The 18,380-nt window shown below is 41.6% G+C and overlaps 2 protein-coding genes across 5 annotated transcripts in view; both read left to right on the forward strand.

Moving 5' to 3' along the window:
* LOC134645720 (abl interactor 2-like) overlaps positions 1–12,149 on the forward strand; it is a 31,000-nt gene extending 18,851 nt beyond the window's left edge. For 2 of the 4 annotated variants that reach the window (XM_063499271.1, XM_063499272.1), the window contains 6 exons: positions 3,210–3,362; positions 7,073–7,197; positions 8,012–8,176; positions 8,260–8,340; positions 8,496–8,678; positions 9,103–12,149. In XM_063499271.1, coding sequence (XP_063355341.1) covers positions 3,210–3,362; positions 7,073–7,197; positions 8,012–8,176; positions 8,260–8,340; positions 8,496–8,678; positions 9,103–9,278 — 883 coding nt within the window. In that variant the 3' untranslated portion in view covers positions 9,279–12,149. Of the gene's footprint in view, positions 1–3,209; positions 3,363–7,072; positions 7,198–7,463; positions 7,785–8,011; positions 8,177–8,259; positions 8,341–8,495; positions 8,679–9,102 lie in introns of all 4 variants that reach the window. The other 2 variants (XM_063499274.1, XM_063499273.1) reach the window with 2 other exon arrangements.
* A 452-nt stretch (positions 12,150–12,601) lies between these two features.
* cnot11 (CCR4-NOT transcription complex, subunit 11) lies at positions 12,602–17,738 on the forward strand. Its single transcript, XM_063498173.1, has 7 exons — positions 12,602–13,562; positions 14,073–14,237; positions 14,414–14,566; positions 15,222–15,424; positions 16,175–16,377; positions 16,805–16,901; positions 17,245–17,738. Exons 1-7 carry the CDS (start codon positions 13,244–13,246, stop codon positions 17,440–17,442), a joined length of 1,338 nt encoding a protein of 445 aa, XP_063354243.1. The 5' UTR covers positions 12,602–13,243; the 3' UTR covers positions 17,443–17,738.
* Positions 17,739–18,380: the final 642 nt, after the last annotated feature.

Raw genomic sequence — 18,380 nt, forward strand, 5'->3', positions numbered from 1 at the left:
TAGTGATTCCATATTTTTCATGAAATGGTAAAATCTCCTTCATATGCTCCGTTGTGAATAAAATATTGGTTTGAAATTTGCAGAATGCTGCTTTCTGATTGTATGTGGTTTTTACACAGCATCCCAATTTCAATATAAATGGACTGATAAGATAAATCTGCTCTCACAGATGTGTTGTTTTCTGAGCTGACTTTGAGATAAGTCGTGTGCATGTGTGAACCTCCTGCAGATTGTGTGTGTGTTTGTGTCTTGTGGAAGGATGGAGCGTCCTGCTGCAAGCTTATTAAAGATTTGACCCGGCAGAAGGGAATGACTGACACACACACACACACACACACACACACACACACACACACACACAGAGTAAAATGCAGTGCTCAGAGGAATAACGTCATGCGTTGTGAAAGCTTGTTGTGTTCTCTCCCCTCAAACATCTAGGTCACCCAGCTGTAGCCCTCCTTCTTTCTCTCTCCTTATCTTCATCTTGATTTCACTCCTTCCTCTCTTTTTTTAAACTTTCTCATTCCTTATTCCTTATTTATTCCCGTTGTCTTACTTTCTCTGGGTCCAGCTTTCTTGAGTAAATATTGGGTGGTCTGTAAAGAAACTTGAACAGTCTGCAGATGCTGTCTTCCTATCACTTTCCATGCTGCTTATGTTATGCTACTCCACAAACAGACCCGGGATAGTATGTAGAGCCAAGGTTACATGTGCTGTGTTTACATTAAAGCATTATGATAGACTATAAGATAACAGAACACAAACAATATATGCAAGTGACAAATGGTAAATGAATTCAGTCCTAGCCACTTTGTCACATGGTCCAATGCCATTTTTAGTTATTAACTGTTTGTTTAAAAGAAAGGTGTAACATTTTGAGAAAGAGATTATTATCACGTTTGTCTGTATATGCCTGTAGATATTCATAACCTGATACTCCTGGCAAATATATGTAACCAGTAGAGTTGGTGAGCTAGCTGTGGGCCTGTTATTTGCTGAGATGTATTCAACATTTGTGGAATCTTACCCATTAAAGCATAGGTGTCAAACTCTGGCCCGCGGGCCAAATTTGGCCTGCAGCCTAATTACATTTGGCCCGCAAAGCCATACCAAATTACACACATAAGTCTATATACCATAGACAATATAAAAGATGGATGTAAGCACTGTTATGTTGGCTGTTGATTTTGACCCAACATTTTGAGGCTTTAGCGTAAGAGTTTGGACCTTCCACCATGCTGGTACTTCTGAGCCAGAAGTTCTTGTATTTGGATTAAAATGATGGAGTGCCTATTAGCTAATTAGTAGCTAACACTAGGCAGCTTTGTGAATACAGCCAGAGACAGTATAAAAGATGGCTGTAGCAACTATGAGATTCACATGAGCATCTTGACCTGACGTCACCCTCTTGGTATTGTGATACTTGACAACCAAGGTGGTGTGGATGTTACCAGGAAACCACACACTAACTGGCTAACGACTTGTCAGTCACATGTTGCTAACCAATAAGCATTTCCTGGATAATCCTACTTTCTAAACCTCTTTTGGTTGTTTTCTCCACGGACTTCTATAGGACCATTATCCTTTTTCTAACCACAGGTATCATCCGCTGGTGGCCAAAAACAGGGATGCAGGTTTGTATTTATGTATTCACTGGCTTCACTTTTCAGACTTGGAAGCTACATCCATGTAAAATCGAATTCACCAAAAGAGAACCACAAGCTTCTTGGAATGTCCATATCAGTTACTAAGTGATAATGGTGGGTAAATTCCATGAAAATGCTCCAAAAGGCACCAACAGCAATAACACACCTAAGAGCTCCAGGTCTCCGGTTAGAGGAGCTAACTTACGTGCTGCTGCATTACCTTATTACAATATTTATTGCAATACTTTGATTGTCTGTGTGCAGCAGGTAGGCTGATAGGTGGCCTCATTCAGTCTGTGTTGTCTGCTGCGTTGCTTCCTATTTCCTGTAACCTGCTGATCAGCCACCTGTTGTACCATGTTGAACAGCACGGCAGGATTGTTTCCCTGCTGAAAGAGCCCTGACTAGCCAAAGATTATCACAAGACTGCAAACAACCCGTAATGCAACACAGTCTTACAATGTTGCGCTACTGCTGTCTCATTTCATAAGCAACACAGAAGTTAGGAATAGGTAGCTGTCTAGTTCTCGGTTATTTAAATAATTCTACTTTTTAAACCTAACGTCCACAAGTCTGACATTTGGTGCAGTATGACAACAAATAAGATGAGAAAGTGTTTGCATTCCTAAGGATGAGGGAGCAGAAGCAGCTCAGCAGTTGGCTGGAACTTTGAGTTGACTGGAGCTTTGGTGCACAAGCCAAATGTCTGCACACACACACACACACACACACACACACACACACACACTCTAACACAAACGTGTGTGGAGAGACGAGGAACAAATCACAGCAGTGAGCTGGCGTAATGCTGTAATCAACAGGCCTTCTGACGACTCACACTCACATAAACAACAACCCAGACGATTCAGAGAGTTTTCACCGTCTAAGTTTGACTGTTCTTTCTTTAGCACCAGTGTTAATCGGATTGGATTAACACTGCGAGCTTTAAACTTGGTGAAATAACAGAATCCTTTGCAGACAGACATAAATGGGAAACCCTAATAGAAAGTCCAAATAAATGGCTGTAAATCTGCTTGGAAATCATGCAGTCTTTTTCTTTTGCATACAGTGATAACTACTTGTGCATTACATGACTCATAGGTTGTTGAAATATTGGACGTAACTGTGTAATTATTCGTGAGGAGGAGTTAACCAGGTGGACACTGTGCCTGCTTTGTGTTATGTTTATGCAGTAAGTGACATTTATTGTGCTGATCCATTGCTGCACTCTGATTTTGGTCAGTTTTTTGTTTTCCTCTGTTGCCGTTCATTCGTCCTTATTCTCTACATACAGCTCTGTGACACGGGAGGAATTGTATTTCTCTAAAAATACACACTGGCCTTTGAACATGACCTTTACCAATTTTATTCTTTTTGTTCCACAGCAGGAAGGAGGCTATAGCTAGCTCACTTGCAGAAGTAAGGTGTACTTGCATATCAGTACTGATGCTTTAAGTGTGCTTGTGGCTATTTAATGTTACTTTCAGGAGCGATCCTTTGTTGCCAGAATCAAATTTGTCTCCCCATTAACCCTATCTTCACCCTTACGTTTCGCATGTACAGGAAGAACTCCCCCTACAGGACACTGGAGCCTGTGCGCCCCCCTGTTGTACCCAATGATTATGTCTCCAGCCCTACCAGAAACAATATGGCAGGGGGACAGCTTCCAAGTCCGGCCCGCACCGCTACCCTCAACCATCGACCCCGAACATACAGGTAGCCGGGTCAGTGGGTAAACGTGGCCTGCCAGAATGGGATTCAGAGCTTTTCCTTTTCCCTGCTGAAAATTCTTTTGCATCTCTAAATTTATAAAACTTTGTCAACTTTAAAATCACTGCTGGGTTTTTTTGTTGTTGTTGTTTTGTTTAGACATATTTTTCATTTCACCCTGACAGATTTGTTTAAGACAGACCAGCTTAAAAAGCTAAAGGAGAGATTGTTTTCTCTCTCATCCTCATGCAGTGTGTTTTAGTTAATGCTTGCATTCTTGGTCATTTACAGCTGATCTAATTGGCTTGCACGGTGACTAAAAATTGAGCATATATTTAAGAACACCTGGAGAGTCATTTTTCAGCTCAAGACAAAATGTATCCTGCAGAAAACATTCCCAGCTTTTAACTTCATCAACAAAATAAGATACAGGGAGAAAGATTTCAATATCACACTACAGCTATAGCCATACAGCCACAAAATCAAAGAATTGGCCTTTAAAAAGTCTTGATCAACTTCAGAAGCTTAAATCTGAACATCTAATGAAATCTGCTATAAAACGTCACTCCAGATACTGACAAACAAACTGCAGAAATACAGTCTTGTACAAAAGTGGTCACGTTTCTCTAGGCCTCTGTAATCGTTCACCTGCTATGGCTTCTCTGCTGTTGTCCAGTGTTTCCTCTGTGGATTTGCTCAGCAATCATGCTCAGGGAGTACATGCTTGTTTTGGTTCATTTCAAATACACTGTTCATTGCTAAAAGGATTTTATGTAGTTATTTTATTAGCCTAATCATACGTGTTAGTGTTACTGCTGAGAGAACACAGAGGACACACAGAACTAACTTTCTGCTTACATCCTCACAGCATCAACTAACTGATTTTATTCTTTCATTCATTTTCAGCTTGTAGTTTTCTTTTGTCTCCTCTGCAGTTTATGTAGCTGTTGGTGTCCTGGATAGGGGAGAGAGGCAAATACTTTGAAAGCAGAGCTTTGAATTTTGCATTCGCAAATAAATGTTTAAGTCTTTGACAGTGTCTACATGTTAATCTCACTGACAGCATAAAAGATGGACATAGCCACCCTGTCATTACCTTTCAGGCTCCTGGTATGAAATTTCTGAACTGAGCATTTTGGCCATCTGTGTGTTTTATACTCTTCATACTCTTTATATGTGATAAAGAGTATGACCAGTTAAGGGGTGGACCAGACTCTCACTTTCCAATAACTTTCCAATAACGTGATTGACAGGTGCGTAGCCAATGAACATAATCCTCTGTTCTGACACTTGGAAAAGTCACAAATGTTACAAAAAGAGTTTCATCATGAACTAGTCATTGAGCCACAGAGCAATAGAGATGTATGGTGCTTTTCTTGTAGATTTCTGTACAACCAGTATGCTTTCTGCAAACACAAGAGTTTCCCTCTGTAAAAAGAATGCAGGTTCACTTTTTTAGACCCAGAATTTACGTTCTTGTTATGCTGTCTGTGGTTGCTCTAAAAGGCACCCTTTGCGGTAATTGTGCAGCGCTGATGTAGCATTTTAAAAATGAATAAACAAAAGTATAGATTATTTAGAGCCTGGCTCTGTTTTGTCCAATCACAGCTCTGCCTCAGACTATTCTCAAGTCCTTCCCATCCAGTCACCACCTTCAACTCAGTCACTCTAAAACTGATCAGATTGCATGTGCTGTGTTTATGGTTTCATTGCTCCTGTAATGATGTTAGCTCTCTCTCTCATTCTGCTGCTGTTTGCTCTGCTGTTTCTTGTCTTTGCACTTTTCTTTTCATCTTCATCAGCGAGCCATCCTCTGCCCCTGCTGCCTTTGCCTTTAATATTAGTTTGCTTTTATCTGTTGCTCTTTTTTTATGTCTTTTGAAAAATCATGACTGAGTAAGCAGTCAGTCAGTGTTTCATATCCACTTTTTTTTAATTGTTTACATTTTCTGGAGTGTTAAAAATTGAGCTGTTTTTTGTTGATTGTGTAATTTTGGAAAACGGTGAAATACTACACATCAAGTTTTCTTGGTCTACAAGTTCAGAGGTCTTTTTTTGTAAACATGATATTAACAATGTCATAAAGCAAAAAAACAAGTTCCTCACAGCAGAATTACTCAGCAGCCTTTCTGCTCATTAAATCCAGTTCCAGGTTGTGAGGCTGAGAAATCGGCTCATATCCAATCTTTTGTTTCAGTTCATTAATTCTTATTAGCAAAGACGAGCGTGTACAAAACATCCAGTTAGAGGCTGATGCCATGTGACTCCTGTTTGCTGCTTTATTAGCGTTCGTGTTGTAAATGACTTGCCAGGCCAAAGGCCAGAGGGCGTAGTGTAAGAGGGCGAAGGCTGGAAGTAAGAAAGAATAAAGTAGAAAAAATAATATGAATATGAAACTATGTTGGACCCGTATTATTGGCGGGCTGATATTAGCTATTTGCATTCATAATGGCTGGAAAATTAAAGGTAATAAAAGCAGCTGCTTAGTGTAAATTATTGAGATTTAAGGTAACGCTTTGGCCCCACAACAGCTAATTTGGAACTGAACAGAGACACCAAAAAAAACTATGGTGTGTTTTTTGTAAAAAATGGTAATTGAAAAATGACTAAAAATAAATAACATAAATATGATTCCTTTATTCCTTTCTGGCTCATTTGTGACCGTATCACAGGCCAGACCTTGAAAATCACTTATCTAGACGATGTGTTTCCTGCATTCACTGCTGAGCCAAATGTAGGCTTGCTTCAGGCCATGTGTGCCCAGCTGCCATCGTGTAGGAGACAGCTCAACTCCTTTTTATCTGTGTAGTGTCAATTTTTTCTCTCATGAAAAGCTGATTTTATTTCAAAGTTGAAACTGTTTTGTTTCAGCATTGTTGAAGCATTTTGATAGGATGTAACTTCAAGCGTGAGAATCCTGGTAATACGACTTTTGGTCATTTTAATTGTGACCCAGGAACCATTCATTAGTAATATTGAGGTTTTTGTCCTGTCTCACTCTCTTCTCTTTGCCCTCACCCCCCAACTTGTCACTTGGCTGCCCCTCCCTGGGCCTGGTTCTGCCAGAGCTTTCTTCCTGTTAAAAGGGAGTCTTGTATTCCATCCCGCTGTCGCCAAATGCTTGCTCATAGGAGGTCTGATTGTTGGGGTGTTAATTTTATAATGAAAATTATACCTTAAACCTAAACCTGAATGTTTGTAGGGCTTTCCACGCATAGAGAGCAATGTCCTATCACACAGTTTACACCAATACATTTTTAAAGACATACTTTGTGTATGTTTGCTATAGTCTCTCCTTATAGGTAGCCTTTAAGTGTAGCCAAAATTAGTGTGTTTTTATGACTTTCATGAGCCAAGTCAAAGAGCTTTACAACCTGTTTGAGAAATTGCTGTTTCGTTTCCATGTGTGCCATAGATAATCTTATCCTATTGGTCACAGAACCTGCTGTAGTACTGGTGGTGAGGTGGGACATTTGACATTCATTTCAATGCTTTTTCAGCTTGAATGCTTTTATCAGAGGAGTCATGAAATAAAGGTTTGATAGGAGATTACTTGGCCTCGCAGCTCAGTGATTCTGGTATTTTACCCATTTGGAACTGAATCCAAGGTGGAACACATCCCTATGCAGGACACTGACTTCCCCCACTCTGTGTGTGTGTGTGTGTGTGTGTGTGTGTGTGTGTGTGTGTGTGTGTGTGTGTGTGTGTGTGCGCAGTGGTAGCAGTGGAGGCAGCCATCCCAGCAGCAGCAGTCGGAGCAGCAGTAGGGAGAACAGCGGCAGCGGCAGCGTGGGCATTCCCATCGCTGTGCCCACACCCTCCCCACCCTCCACATTCCCGGGTAACACACAGAAATATACACATCTGTGCTACACATCTGCCCACCATTTCTCCAATTCTAACTGGACTCTTTGTACTATTAAGATTTTATATTTTAAAGTCCTTCTAAAGTTATAAACTATATAAACAGCTTAATTTTTGAGTGTGTAATTTCTGCGCTTGAAATTCAGCTCCCCCTGCTGTTTGTGCTTTGTCACTCACTCCCTCCTCTAACCTTATTTCCTAACTCCTTCCTCCTTTCCATCCTTCCTTTTCTTCTGCCTGAAGTTTCCCCGACTGCCGGACCTGCTAGCTCATCCTCTACCGCCCCTAACTCTTCCCCTTCCCCATCCCCAACTCCTTCCTCCTTCTCCTCCTCCTCCTCCACCACAACCTTAACACAACCCAACGCACCTCTGCCGCCGAGCTCACCTTCTCAACATGCCAACTCACCTTCCCAAGCAAACTCGCAAGCGAATGCGCCAAACGCCGGCACCTCCCCACCCTCTAACTCTTCCCCAAGCACATCCGAAGTCCAATCGGAGCTGCTTCCCCCTGCCCCTCCACCTCCACTTTCCTCCTCCTCCTCTTCTTCATCACCCACTGAAGGTGAGTTTTCAGGGACACCTCTGCTCTCCAAACATCACCAAGTCCTCCTTTTTTCTCTCTGTTTCTGTGGATTTTATCCCCACCCCAGGGAGCTAATCTTTAACTCTTTCCTTCATGTTTAACACACAGAAAATTAAAATTGAATTGAATCACGAGTCATTGATTGATTGATACGCACTGTATTAAGAAAATATGAGTTTATAACGTTGCCCCTCTTTGCTGGTCAGGCCCTATCGTCCCTCAGTTCTACAGTATGAACCGGCCTCAGCCTCGACAGCAAACCCCACAGGTGGGGGGGTCACTGCCTTACCGCCGCCCCCCATCGGTGACCGGTCAGCCAATTACAACCCAGAATCAGGTCAATGGCGGTCCCTACTACAACCAGAGCCCAGGTATGCAGTATAAAAGCAGCCACCAGTCACTCCACTCCCACATTGAGAAAGTTTGGTAAAAGTTTTGTCTTTTGTGTTTGCAGCCTCTCCCCCACCCCCCTCCCTGCTCCAGTTCACCCCTCAGCTTCCTCTGATGGGGTTTGTAGCTCGAGTTCAGGAGTCCAGTGAGTATTAATCTGGATTCTTTTTCAGTAATTTATCAGAGAAATGTTTCTGCACATCATTTTTCTCGTGAACATCTGTGTGTCAAAACGGATGACATCATCAGCTTTTAAGCCCAGATTCAGTTCAGGTTGTGTAAAGTATCCCCAACCTCCAGTTTCAGACGCCCCCCCTCCCCCGCAGCCTGCCACTGAGAACCAAGTAGCGCACGAGGAGCCCCTGCCCACTCCTCAGCCAGCTGAGGATGGGCATGAAGAGGAGGACTCAGCAGTAGTGGAGTATAACGACCCGTATGCTGAAGAAGACCCACCGTGGGCCCCCAGGAACTACTTAGAGAAAGGTACACCACAGAAATACACAGAGGCAACAAAGTACTTGCAGTTTGCATTGTTTATGAGGTTGTCTTAGATCACTCCATCAGGCGTCCTTGAATTAGTTGCTCATATATGTAGCCTCAAACTGTGTCTCCGGGTAGAATAACACAACTTGGATTTAAGGTTGTCTACCCGGAAAACCTAATTCCCAAAGTTCCCCCAAAAATCTTAAGTCAGGTATTGATGTCTTTTATACTCATTAATTGCTTTGGATATTATTGGATTAGTTGTTGCATTAGTCACAGGGGTGAGCAGTTACATTTTTTTTAGTTTCCATTTGTGCGTAAAAACTGAAATGCATGTAATTACATTTACTGCACCGCTTCTGGTGAAATGACTGAACCCGCTGCTATTTAGTAATCATATTTTGGTGTGTTTGTCGCCCTCCAGTGGTGGCCATTTACGACTACACGGCCGACAAGGAGGACGAGCTGTCGTTCCAAGAAGGAGCGATCATATACGTCATCAAGAAGAACGAGGACGGGTGGTTTGAAGGAGTGATGAACTCGACCACCGGTCTCTTCCCTGGAAACTACGTAGAGTCCATCATGCACTACGCTGACTGAGCCAAACGTGTCTGTAATCACAGCTGCAGTCAAGAACTAGATGGGAAAATGTGACCCTGTTCCACGTTGCCATTTGTCTCCTTAAATTCACACTAATTGGTCACAAGAAAGTCAGAGCTTGTGAAAACAAAACGACCACTTAATCAATAACAGGCTTTACCTTAGTACTTTAGGACTAAGAGGTGTTTCAGGTGTGAGATATTCATTTAAAAACACCTGAGACCTGTCTACCTGCAAGTAAAAAGTCAGTAAAGTTCTTTGGGTATCTTCTTTTCAACCCAGTGTAATTCAAAGAAATTATGAAATGCGGTGCTTTCCAGCCACACAACAGCTCTGTTTCTCTGAAGAATGACTACACACATTTTAGAAAAGAACGTTTAAGTGGGACTTGATGGTACAAGTGTTGCCACACATTCAGGGTGTGACAACACTTTAGTTTTTTCGGGTCTCGGTCATACAAATGTGTGTATGCTGCAGAGGTGATAATTGTCCTAATAATCTAAGTCCTACTAATCAAAAGAAATGACTGCACCCAGAAGATCAAGACATGAGTAGGACACATTTGATTTTATTTTTTTTAATCACAAGAAATTGATTTTAAGATGTTGACATAAGAAATTTGTTCTCTTGCAACACATGTTGTGTGGAACTTTTTTCCATTTCTCATACAGATGTGAAACCATTTAGAATGTAAGTGTGGTTAAATGTCCATAAATGTTTTTAGAAATCATAGACATGATCACAACAGAGTGATTCTTATAATAGTAGAGCTGAAAATCTAGACATAAGCCAGTGATGTTGATTCAAATGGACACTGTAGTGTGGAACTATTAAAAGCTAATCCTGCGTGACTTTTAATGGTGCCAATCTGCCAAAAAACAAAACAAAAAAAACAATCCTAAGAGCCTTATCTGCCAGTGAGGTGAAAGAAGGTGTTCTCTGAGGGAGGAGTCTTGGAGATAAACTTGAGATGAAGGAAACAATAAAAGAAAACACTACAAGTCAGAAAGGTTTTTATGTTAAACAAAGCGAACAGCACAAAGATCTTCAGTAACACTAAACTCAGTGAAGTTGTGTGAGTGACCTTTTTGCAAGTTGATTGGATGCCATCCTGCTCTCTTCATGGACAGTATTCAGTGAAATCTGAGCTTGTCCTCATAGAAAGTTCCTTTAACATCACACATCCTGCTGTGATGTGACGTCTGTAAGTGGAACTGTGTGTTTTCCGGTAGCTGAAGTTTTCTTGTTAGTTCTGTGTTGAATGAAGCTGCAAAGGCAGTTCTGGCTGATATAAATGTATGTGTGTAACGAAACTAACATTTTATCTAATCCACAAGAGATCTGATCAATCACCAAGGTCAGACCAGGCAGCAGAACTAAGCTCTCCTGTGTCCGACCTCATCGTGGGTTTGTTGTCGTGTAGTAAAGTGGACCTGATCTAATCGCCAGGAGGAGATTCTGGAGCTGTTATCAGTTTTTTTTTTGTTTTTTTTGTTTGTTGTTGTTTTTTTAAGTTTACAGTGTGTTTGCCTGCATGCCTGATATATAACGGACATTTTTATTCGCCATATTCTGTTTTCTTTCTTTTCCTGTAGTTTCACCAGCTTGCTTTATGATGTCTGTTTGACCGGCTGGAGGTTGTGATGTTTCTGTGCAGTTTTTGCTTGTAATAGCCCTTTAACTGAAGCCCTGTGTGCTTGGACGTAAGACCGACTCTCAGAAAAAGGTGGATATTTTTGTGCCATATGTGTGTGTGAAGAGTTGTGTGCACGTGTGTGTGAGAACCAGTAAGAACCAAATGTTCCCTTGTTGACTGAAGTGACTTTGGACCTGAAAACAGTGTGTCCTTAATGTACAGTGTAACTTATGAGGTGTTTTACCACAGAAACCAGAGTATGCCAAATTAAATAACAAATAAGATGAGAAACAGTTTTCCCCTATAGATGTTTGAGTTGAAGGAAAAAACTTTTTTTCTTGATGCTCTTAAGGTAAAGATTCTCTCTTGTGTAGCTGCAAATAATTATTTTAATACCTATATACCAAGCTGACATTTTCAGATAACAATAATTGTATTTATTTATATATCCATGTACTTTCAAGTTTAAGCGCAAAGTGTTGTCCAGATTAAAATGAATACAAATCATCAGAAATTTACACACTTCCCAGTAGGAGCACAAAAAGAACAGGTGTAGTGTGAAGCAGCACACAACCCTCTTTGAAAAGGTAAAAAAAAAAAACCTGGTGTAAGTTCATATGTGAACACAACGGTCGCCCGCCTTCAGACAGAATGTCTTTAATGTAGACAGCAAATCGTTTGAGCTGCTGCAAACTTTGGCTCACTCTGGTTTTTGTTTAGCCTGCAATATCCCTTTAAAGTGTGGACTAAAAAATGAGATGAACTGTGAAATGTTATGCACAGCTTCTCCAAGGCCTTTAAAAAAAAGAAAGAAAAGAAAATCAGGAATCTGTTTCATTGCCCTCAGTGCAGACATTAACCTCTAAACAGGACAATTCTGGGTTGAGATTCACAAAATATTTTAAGAGTACCCCCCAGTGCCCCCCCTGGCAAGACTCTCCTATGATAGTAATAATTTCATTAAACGTGACCACAAGAGAAAGTAAGACACCCTACAATCAGCTGAAAAAATTCTGGACACGCCCCTGCTGAATTGCACTCATCACCTTTGAGTTTCTTATAGGAGCTTTGGTTTCTCTTTAGATCATCGCTTTCATTTTATTTCTCCCATCTCATTCTTCAGGATCTACCTGAAAGAACAGGCCTCAGGAGAAGCTTTCTCCTTTCCAAAGTGAACATGACTGAAAGCACAATGTTCTTTAAGTGAAAATACTAAATAAATGTCTTAACAATAAGCATGTGCTACTGTTGTGTGTTTATCAGACTGGACGGTAGAAACTGCGTACAGAAGAGTTAAGTTTTTTTGTTTAAAGGTGAAGATAAGAAATAATAATTAAATACGTATGCACACAAGAACAGAATATTTAAAATATGTGTATGTATGTGTGTATATATATATAGATATATATATATATATAGATATAGATATAGATATAGATATAGATATATAGATATAGATATATAGATATAGATATAGAGATAGAGATATATAGAGATAGAGATAGAGATATAGAGATATAGATATAGATATATATAGATATAGATATAGAGATATATAGAGATATAAATTCACAAACCTGCTTAAATGTTTAAAAAAAAAAACAAAAAAAAAAACGCAATGAAAGAACACTTTTAAGAGTGTATCGACAATGGTCATTTTATTTCGACAGGACAAAACGCCGGAAATGATAACGCGAGGACTGATGGGTAAAGGAAGAAGCTCTTTAGCTAGTCAAACCACTATTTTATGGTCAGCTGTAGTTTTGAAAGTGACTTTTATTGGATGACGCCTCACGCTTTTCGAGTCTAAAATTGCTGCTTTCCTATAGATTACTTAAACGAGTTTATTTTAAGGGGGAAGTGAAACACCACTGTACGAAACTACATCACCCATAATGCAGCTCTGTATGACCGAAGTACTGTCGTGAATTTAAACTGCTAATACATCGGTCACCGACTCTCAACAGTCGTGAAAACACCTGGACAAACTTGGATGTTTCTATCGGTTAATGTTTTGTTAGTTTTTGTAAGACTGTTATGCAGTTTCAGCACCGGGCAGAGTGGAGTTTATGGGGCGGAATATTTGGTATGACTATGAAAATGCCGCTTTATGTCAGTTAGCGCCGCAATGCTAGTTAAGCTAACTTTTTGCTAACAACTCGTTTGATTATTTTCATTCTGTAGCTTTTCAGATTTCCTCTTCAAATATGAATTAAACACACCCGGTTCGTTGCGGGGATGCTGTATTTGCTATATTAGCTATTTAAAGGGGGAAAAAACAGTCTTATAACGGTTCCGCCCAAGCAGAAAAGATTCAGGTGAGGAAACCATGACACTCGCTCCGAAGGAACTGTCCAACCTGCTGAGCATCATCTCGGAAGAGGCTTGCACCAACTCCTTCGAAAGCCTCTCCACTCACTTTCATCATTACTTCGGGAAAGCGGAGCACTTCAGGGTGGGCTCGGTGTTGGTCATGCTTCTGCAGCAACCGGACCTGCTGCCCAGCTCCCCGCAGCGGCTCATCGCCCTCTACCTGCTGTGGGAGATGTACCGCACCGAGCCACTGGCCGCTAACCCTTTCGCCGCTGTTTTCGCTCACCTGCTGAACCCCGCACCTGCCGGAGAGGAGCAGGAGAAGGTGCTGTCCGGTAGGTCTCCGTGTGAAAACGCTTTTTCCTGACTTTGGTTATGTCACCGAGAAAGAAATCAGCCAGGCCTAAACGAGCAGAACATTACTCAGATAAAGTAGAAGCAGTGAATAAGCTTTGATACAAAGTTGAGGTTTTCTCTGAAACTAAACTCAATATTTGAGGGTTGTTTCTTTTCTTCTTTTTTTTTCGAGTGAGTCTTCATGTTGTAACAGTGATGACCTATCAAGATTTTTGGCATCTTATACTCTAGACACAAACGACTCATGTCTCTGTGGCACATGCTTGTGCTTTGAAGGACCACAGCCTTATGTAATGTTGTCCCTATCTGTGAACAAATGGTTTCTCATTTCAGACAAACTTGTTCAGTTCAGTTAAACATTTGCCCTCAGATCTTGCTGCCAGTGTAACACCCAGTTACACTGGCAGTCTCAGTGTGACTGTGTAACATGATGAATGAGGGCATCAGGGATTATGAAGTGTATGAAGTCTCCTCTGTTTGGTGTCCAGGCTTCCTGCCTCCCATCACCCAACCTGAGAAGTTCTTCCTGTCCCAACTGATGTTGGCACCTCCCAGGGATCTCTTCAAAAAGACACCCAGACAGGTGTCCTGCATGGATGTTGGCAACATGCCCCAGTCTGTAGACATCAGTGGGTTGCAGCTAGCGTTGGCAGGTCAGTACCCACTCACCCATAAATGATCTACTGACTGAAAGACTAGGTGTGACTGGTCAAAACTGTCACTTGTTTATACTGGTTTGTTTTAAAAGGCAATTTTTTCTTCTTTAATCTCCAGTGCACTTTGTTTCTCTTATGTTTTAATTCACTGTTTCTGTCTCTTTGTTGTTTAGAGCGTCAGTCAGAGTTGCCCACTCAGAGTAAGGCCAGTTTCCCAAGCATTCTCAATGATCCAGACCCAGACTCATCCAACTCAGGATTCGATAGCTCTGTGGCCAACCAGATCATAGAGTCTCTGGTCACAGGCCCACGCCCTCCCCTGGAAAGTAAGTGTTATTGATGATTTGTTTGTTCATTTTTCAAAAAAGGCTTTTGTTATGCAGAAAACAAAGAACATTAAAAGCAGGTCACCTCAGCAGGTCATTGTGTTCCATCTTTTTCAGAATGATTTGATATGACACAAAGACCCTGAGTCAGTGATTTCTCTGTGTGTGTGTGTGTGTGCGCACAACATGAAAAGAGTGTCTTATCATCATGTTTCTCATCACTAAAAAAAAGTTGGGCTGGTTATTCACTTCTAGCTTACAAGACAGGAGCTGTGTGAATAAGGAGATCACAAATGAAAAACAAGTGAACGTTTTGCTTTGCTGGCAGTTATGTGGGTTTTCAGCTGTCAAGTGCACATCTGACTTATGTTCATCCATAAGTCAGATGAAGCAGCATGGTCACACAAGAACCTGAGTAGTTTCACTAGTGTGTGCATCAGAGCTTCAGCTCTCTGTCGCAGTGTCCCAATATTGCAGTTCATTGCTGTTCATATCCTGAGACACAATGCTTGGCTCTCTGAACATGAGATCACCTTTTAAAGCTGGCACACATGTAGCCATGGTTACTAGAGTAGACCGCCACCCATGAATAAAGCTACGTCTGAAACAGAACAGGATTATCACAAGTGTTTCAATATCGTTGTTTAATCCTCAGGTCACTTCCGCCCTGAGTTCATCCGGCCGCCGCCTCCTCTCCACGTGTGTGAGGACGAGCTGGCGTGGCTGAACCCCACCGAGCCAGATCACAGCATCCAGTGGGATCGCTCCATGTGTGTGAAGAACAGCACCGGCGTGGAGATCAAACGCATCATGTCCAAGGCCTTCAAGAGCCCGCTGTCTGCACAGCAGCAATCGCAGGTGGGTCAGCCATTTAATGCTTGTCTTAAAGTCAGGCACTGAAATTCCATTGAACTGAACTGAAACTATGGTGCTGCCACCAGCTGCCTTTGGAGTGCAACTAGATAAACCCAGAGAGGAATTTCAGGGTTAAAGTTGCTACTTCACAAAAAGGAGAAAAGAACAAGACAAATATATTAAGACAAGACATTGAAACATGTTTTGAAAAGTGTCAGAATGTGAAATCAACAGGAATAAAATGGAATGAGGTGGATTAATCAGAGGATAAAAATGGTAGTTTGCAGCTGATTGATAGTGGGAGTTTATTTCTGTTTCTCCAGACACTGGAGGACAGTATGCATCTTTATACAAGATGGTAATTATTTATAATTAACCACATCCAAACTTAACATCTTTTGTCTTACCATCACTCCCAGACCCAGAGAGATTCATTATACAGTCTGTTGTTACCGAGGATTAGCTCTGTGAACTAGCAATCTGTCCAGAGCATACCTCGCTTCTGACCCCAGGACAGCTGGGATAGGCTCCAGCACCCCGTTGACCCTGAATTATGAAGAGAGGGTTTACAAGACAAAGCATAAAATCTTTGTTTCCAGATGTGGAGCCAGTAATGGTTTGAACTTTTAACATTATGACATTATCAGAGGTAATATATTTATCATTTTTAGTTTTTTCCTCCTTCAGTGTATTTGAAATGCAGCGTGTAACTCTTTGCTTGTCAGTAACTCCCTGCATGCTCTGTCACTGCAGCTGCTGGCTGAGCTGGAGAAGGACCCGAAGCTGGTTTACCACATCGGTCTGTCTCCGGTGAAGCTGCCTGACCTGGTTGAGAACAACCCGCTGGTGGCCATCGAGATGCTACTAAAGCTGATGCAGAGCAGCCAGATCACAGAATATTTCTCAGTGCTGGTCAACATGGACATGTCGCTGCACTCCATGGAGGTCGTCAACAGGTGGGGGCACGGAGCCGTGGAGCTGCTTACAGAAAAAGGCAAAATGTGTGATTTGAAAAAACCAAAACAACCAAAGCCAGGACGATGATCAGAACACTGATGCTCTTAGTCGGTGTGCTGAGTTTTGAAAAGTCAAACTAAAAATAAAGTTTTGGGTTTGTTTGTGTTTTTTTTTTAATCCTGTCTTCAAAAGATTTTCGAGGTTTTGTGGGGTTTGTGTCACTGGTTACTTTTTAATCTGCGCTATGTGTGACTCGAGTAAAGCGGCCTCTCGTCAGTAAGCTCAGTTCTAGTCTCTAAACTAAACTCAGCTCACGCTATGACTCATTCAGAAGCTGACTGACTAAACCTTGTCTGTTTTAAGAGGCGTTCAATGTTTCATTGTCAAAAGTGGAAATGTCACTCTTTGGGGGTTTTTTGTCCGCAGGTTGACCACAGCTGTGGATTTGCCTCCTGAGTTTATCCACCTCTACATCTCTAACTGCATCTCCACCTGTGAGCAAATCAAAGACAAATACATGCAGGTAGAGTACAACACTCGATATAGTGATGCTTCTTCATATTTAATCATAATCCTTGTAAAAAAAACTCCATAAAAGAACAAAGAACTCCTCAAGTTTTGGAGCAGAAAGTCGGTATGTTGAACACACACACCCCTACTAATAAGTACTAAATAATAGACTAATAAAACAGTAGAATGACTTGAGGACACAGACTATAGCTCAGACTTGTTGACAGGGCTGTACCCCACAGCTCACCCCACTCTGAACCAGTTCAGAAGATCCTCATTCAATGTGTTTTCCAGTAAATTGGAGACCATGCTTTGTGTGGTGTTATTAGGTATTAATCACACTTTCTTTCTTCCAGAATCGTCTGGTCCGTCTGGTCTGTGTCTTCCTGCAGTCGCTCATCCGGAACAAGATTATCAATGTTCAGGACCTCTTCATCGAGGTTCAGGCTTTCTGCATCGAGTTCAGCCGCATCCGCGAGGCTGCCGGCCTCTTCCGCCTCCTCAAGACTCTGGACACTGGAGAAAACCCCACCGAGGCCAAACCTGCCAAATAATACTCGTCATAGATGGTACACGGGCGGGACTGAAGCAGCGGCTAAACGAGGACGGTTTGCTCTAATGCACACTCGTAGTGTCCCTGTACATCACAGAAGGAGAAGACTGTGCAGCTCAGAGGAAATACTGTAAATATGTTATGAAGTCGTTCAAATTTGAGTCATTTCTCTATATGCTCATCTTCTACAGTCCAGGTCTGCCTAAAGGACAGCAGCATTTCCTTTTTTCCCAGTGCTCTCCCCTTTGGAAAATGAAACCTCCTGAGTTTGTTTCATTAAAGAGATTGTTTATTTGACTCGGTGTAGTTGTATTTTTGGATTGTTGTTACATTTCTCTTGTCACTCACATCCCCCTGTGCCGCCTGCCTGCCATGGTGAGTACTTGAATGGCTGTGACACTCGAATCCTTTTTATACAGGAGGACACAGTATTTCCTGTAGACAGTTTAAAGACGCTAAATATATTCTACATTTTAAGAAAGAATATATCTGTTAAATATTAAGTTATAGCTAAGAGTGAACATGGTGTCAGTTTAGATCAGTAACTGCCAAAGAAGGCTAAAAACCACTTTTACTGATGTATCTGAACAGCAGCCACGATAAGAGCTGGCTGATCCCACCGCTGCAGTTCTCCTTTAGCATTTAGGACACACTGGTCTACTGGTTATGTTCATTTTTTAGGAATTGCTCCAATTATTAATTTCACGCCACAGGTGCTGAAAGCCTCAATGAAGGTAAGAGTTAAAGTGGGTCATGTAATGAAGAATGGGCGGCCAGGTGAGCAGCAAGTCTTAATACTGGCATCTAGTGTGTCAGGGTAATGGCAGTTGGAGCTTGTAACATTTTCCACTGAGATCAGAGAAAAACAAAACTATTTTCTGAGTGCGACCCGGGTGTGCATCCCACAGTGATGTCACAATGTCCATCAGTATATAATCT

This window comes from Pelmatolapia mariae, linkage group LG16_19 (genome assembly GCF_036321145.2).
Source record: "Pelmatolapia mariae isolate MD_Pm_ZW linkage group LG16_19, Pm_UMD_F_2, whole genome shotgun sequence".
Lineage (NCBI taxonomy): Eukaryota > Metazoa > Chordata > Actinopteri > Cichliformes > Cichlidae > Pelmatolapia > Pelmatolapia mariae.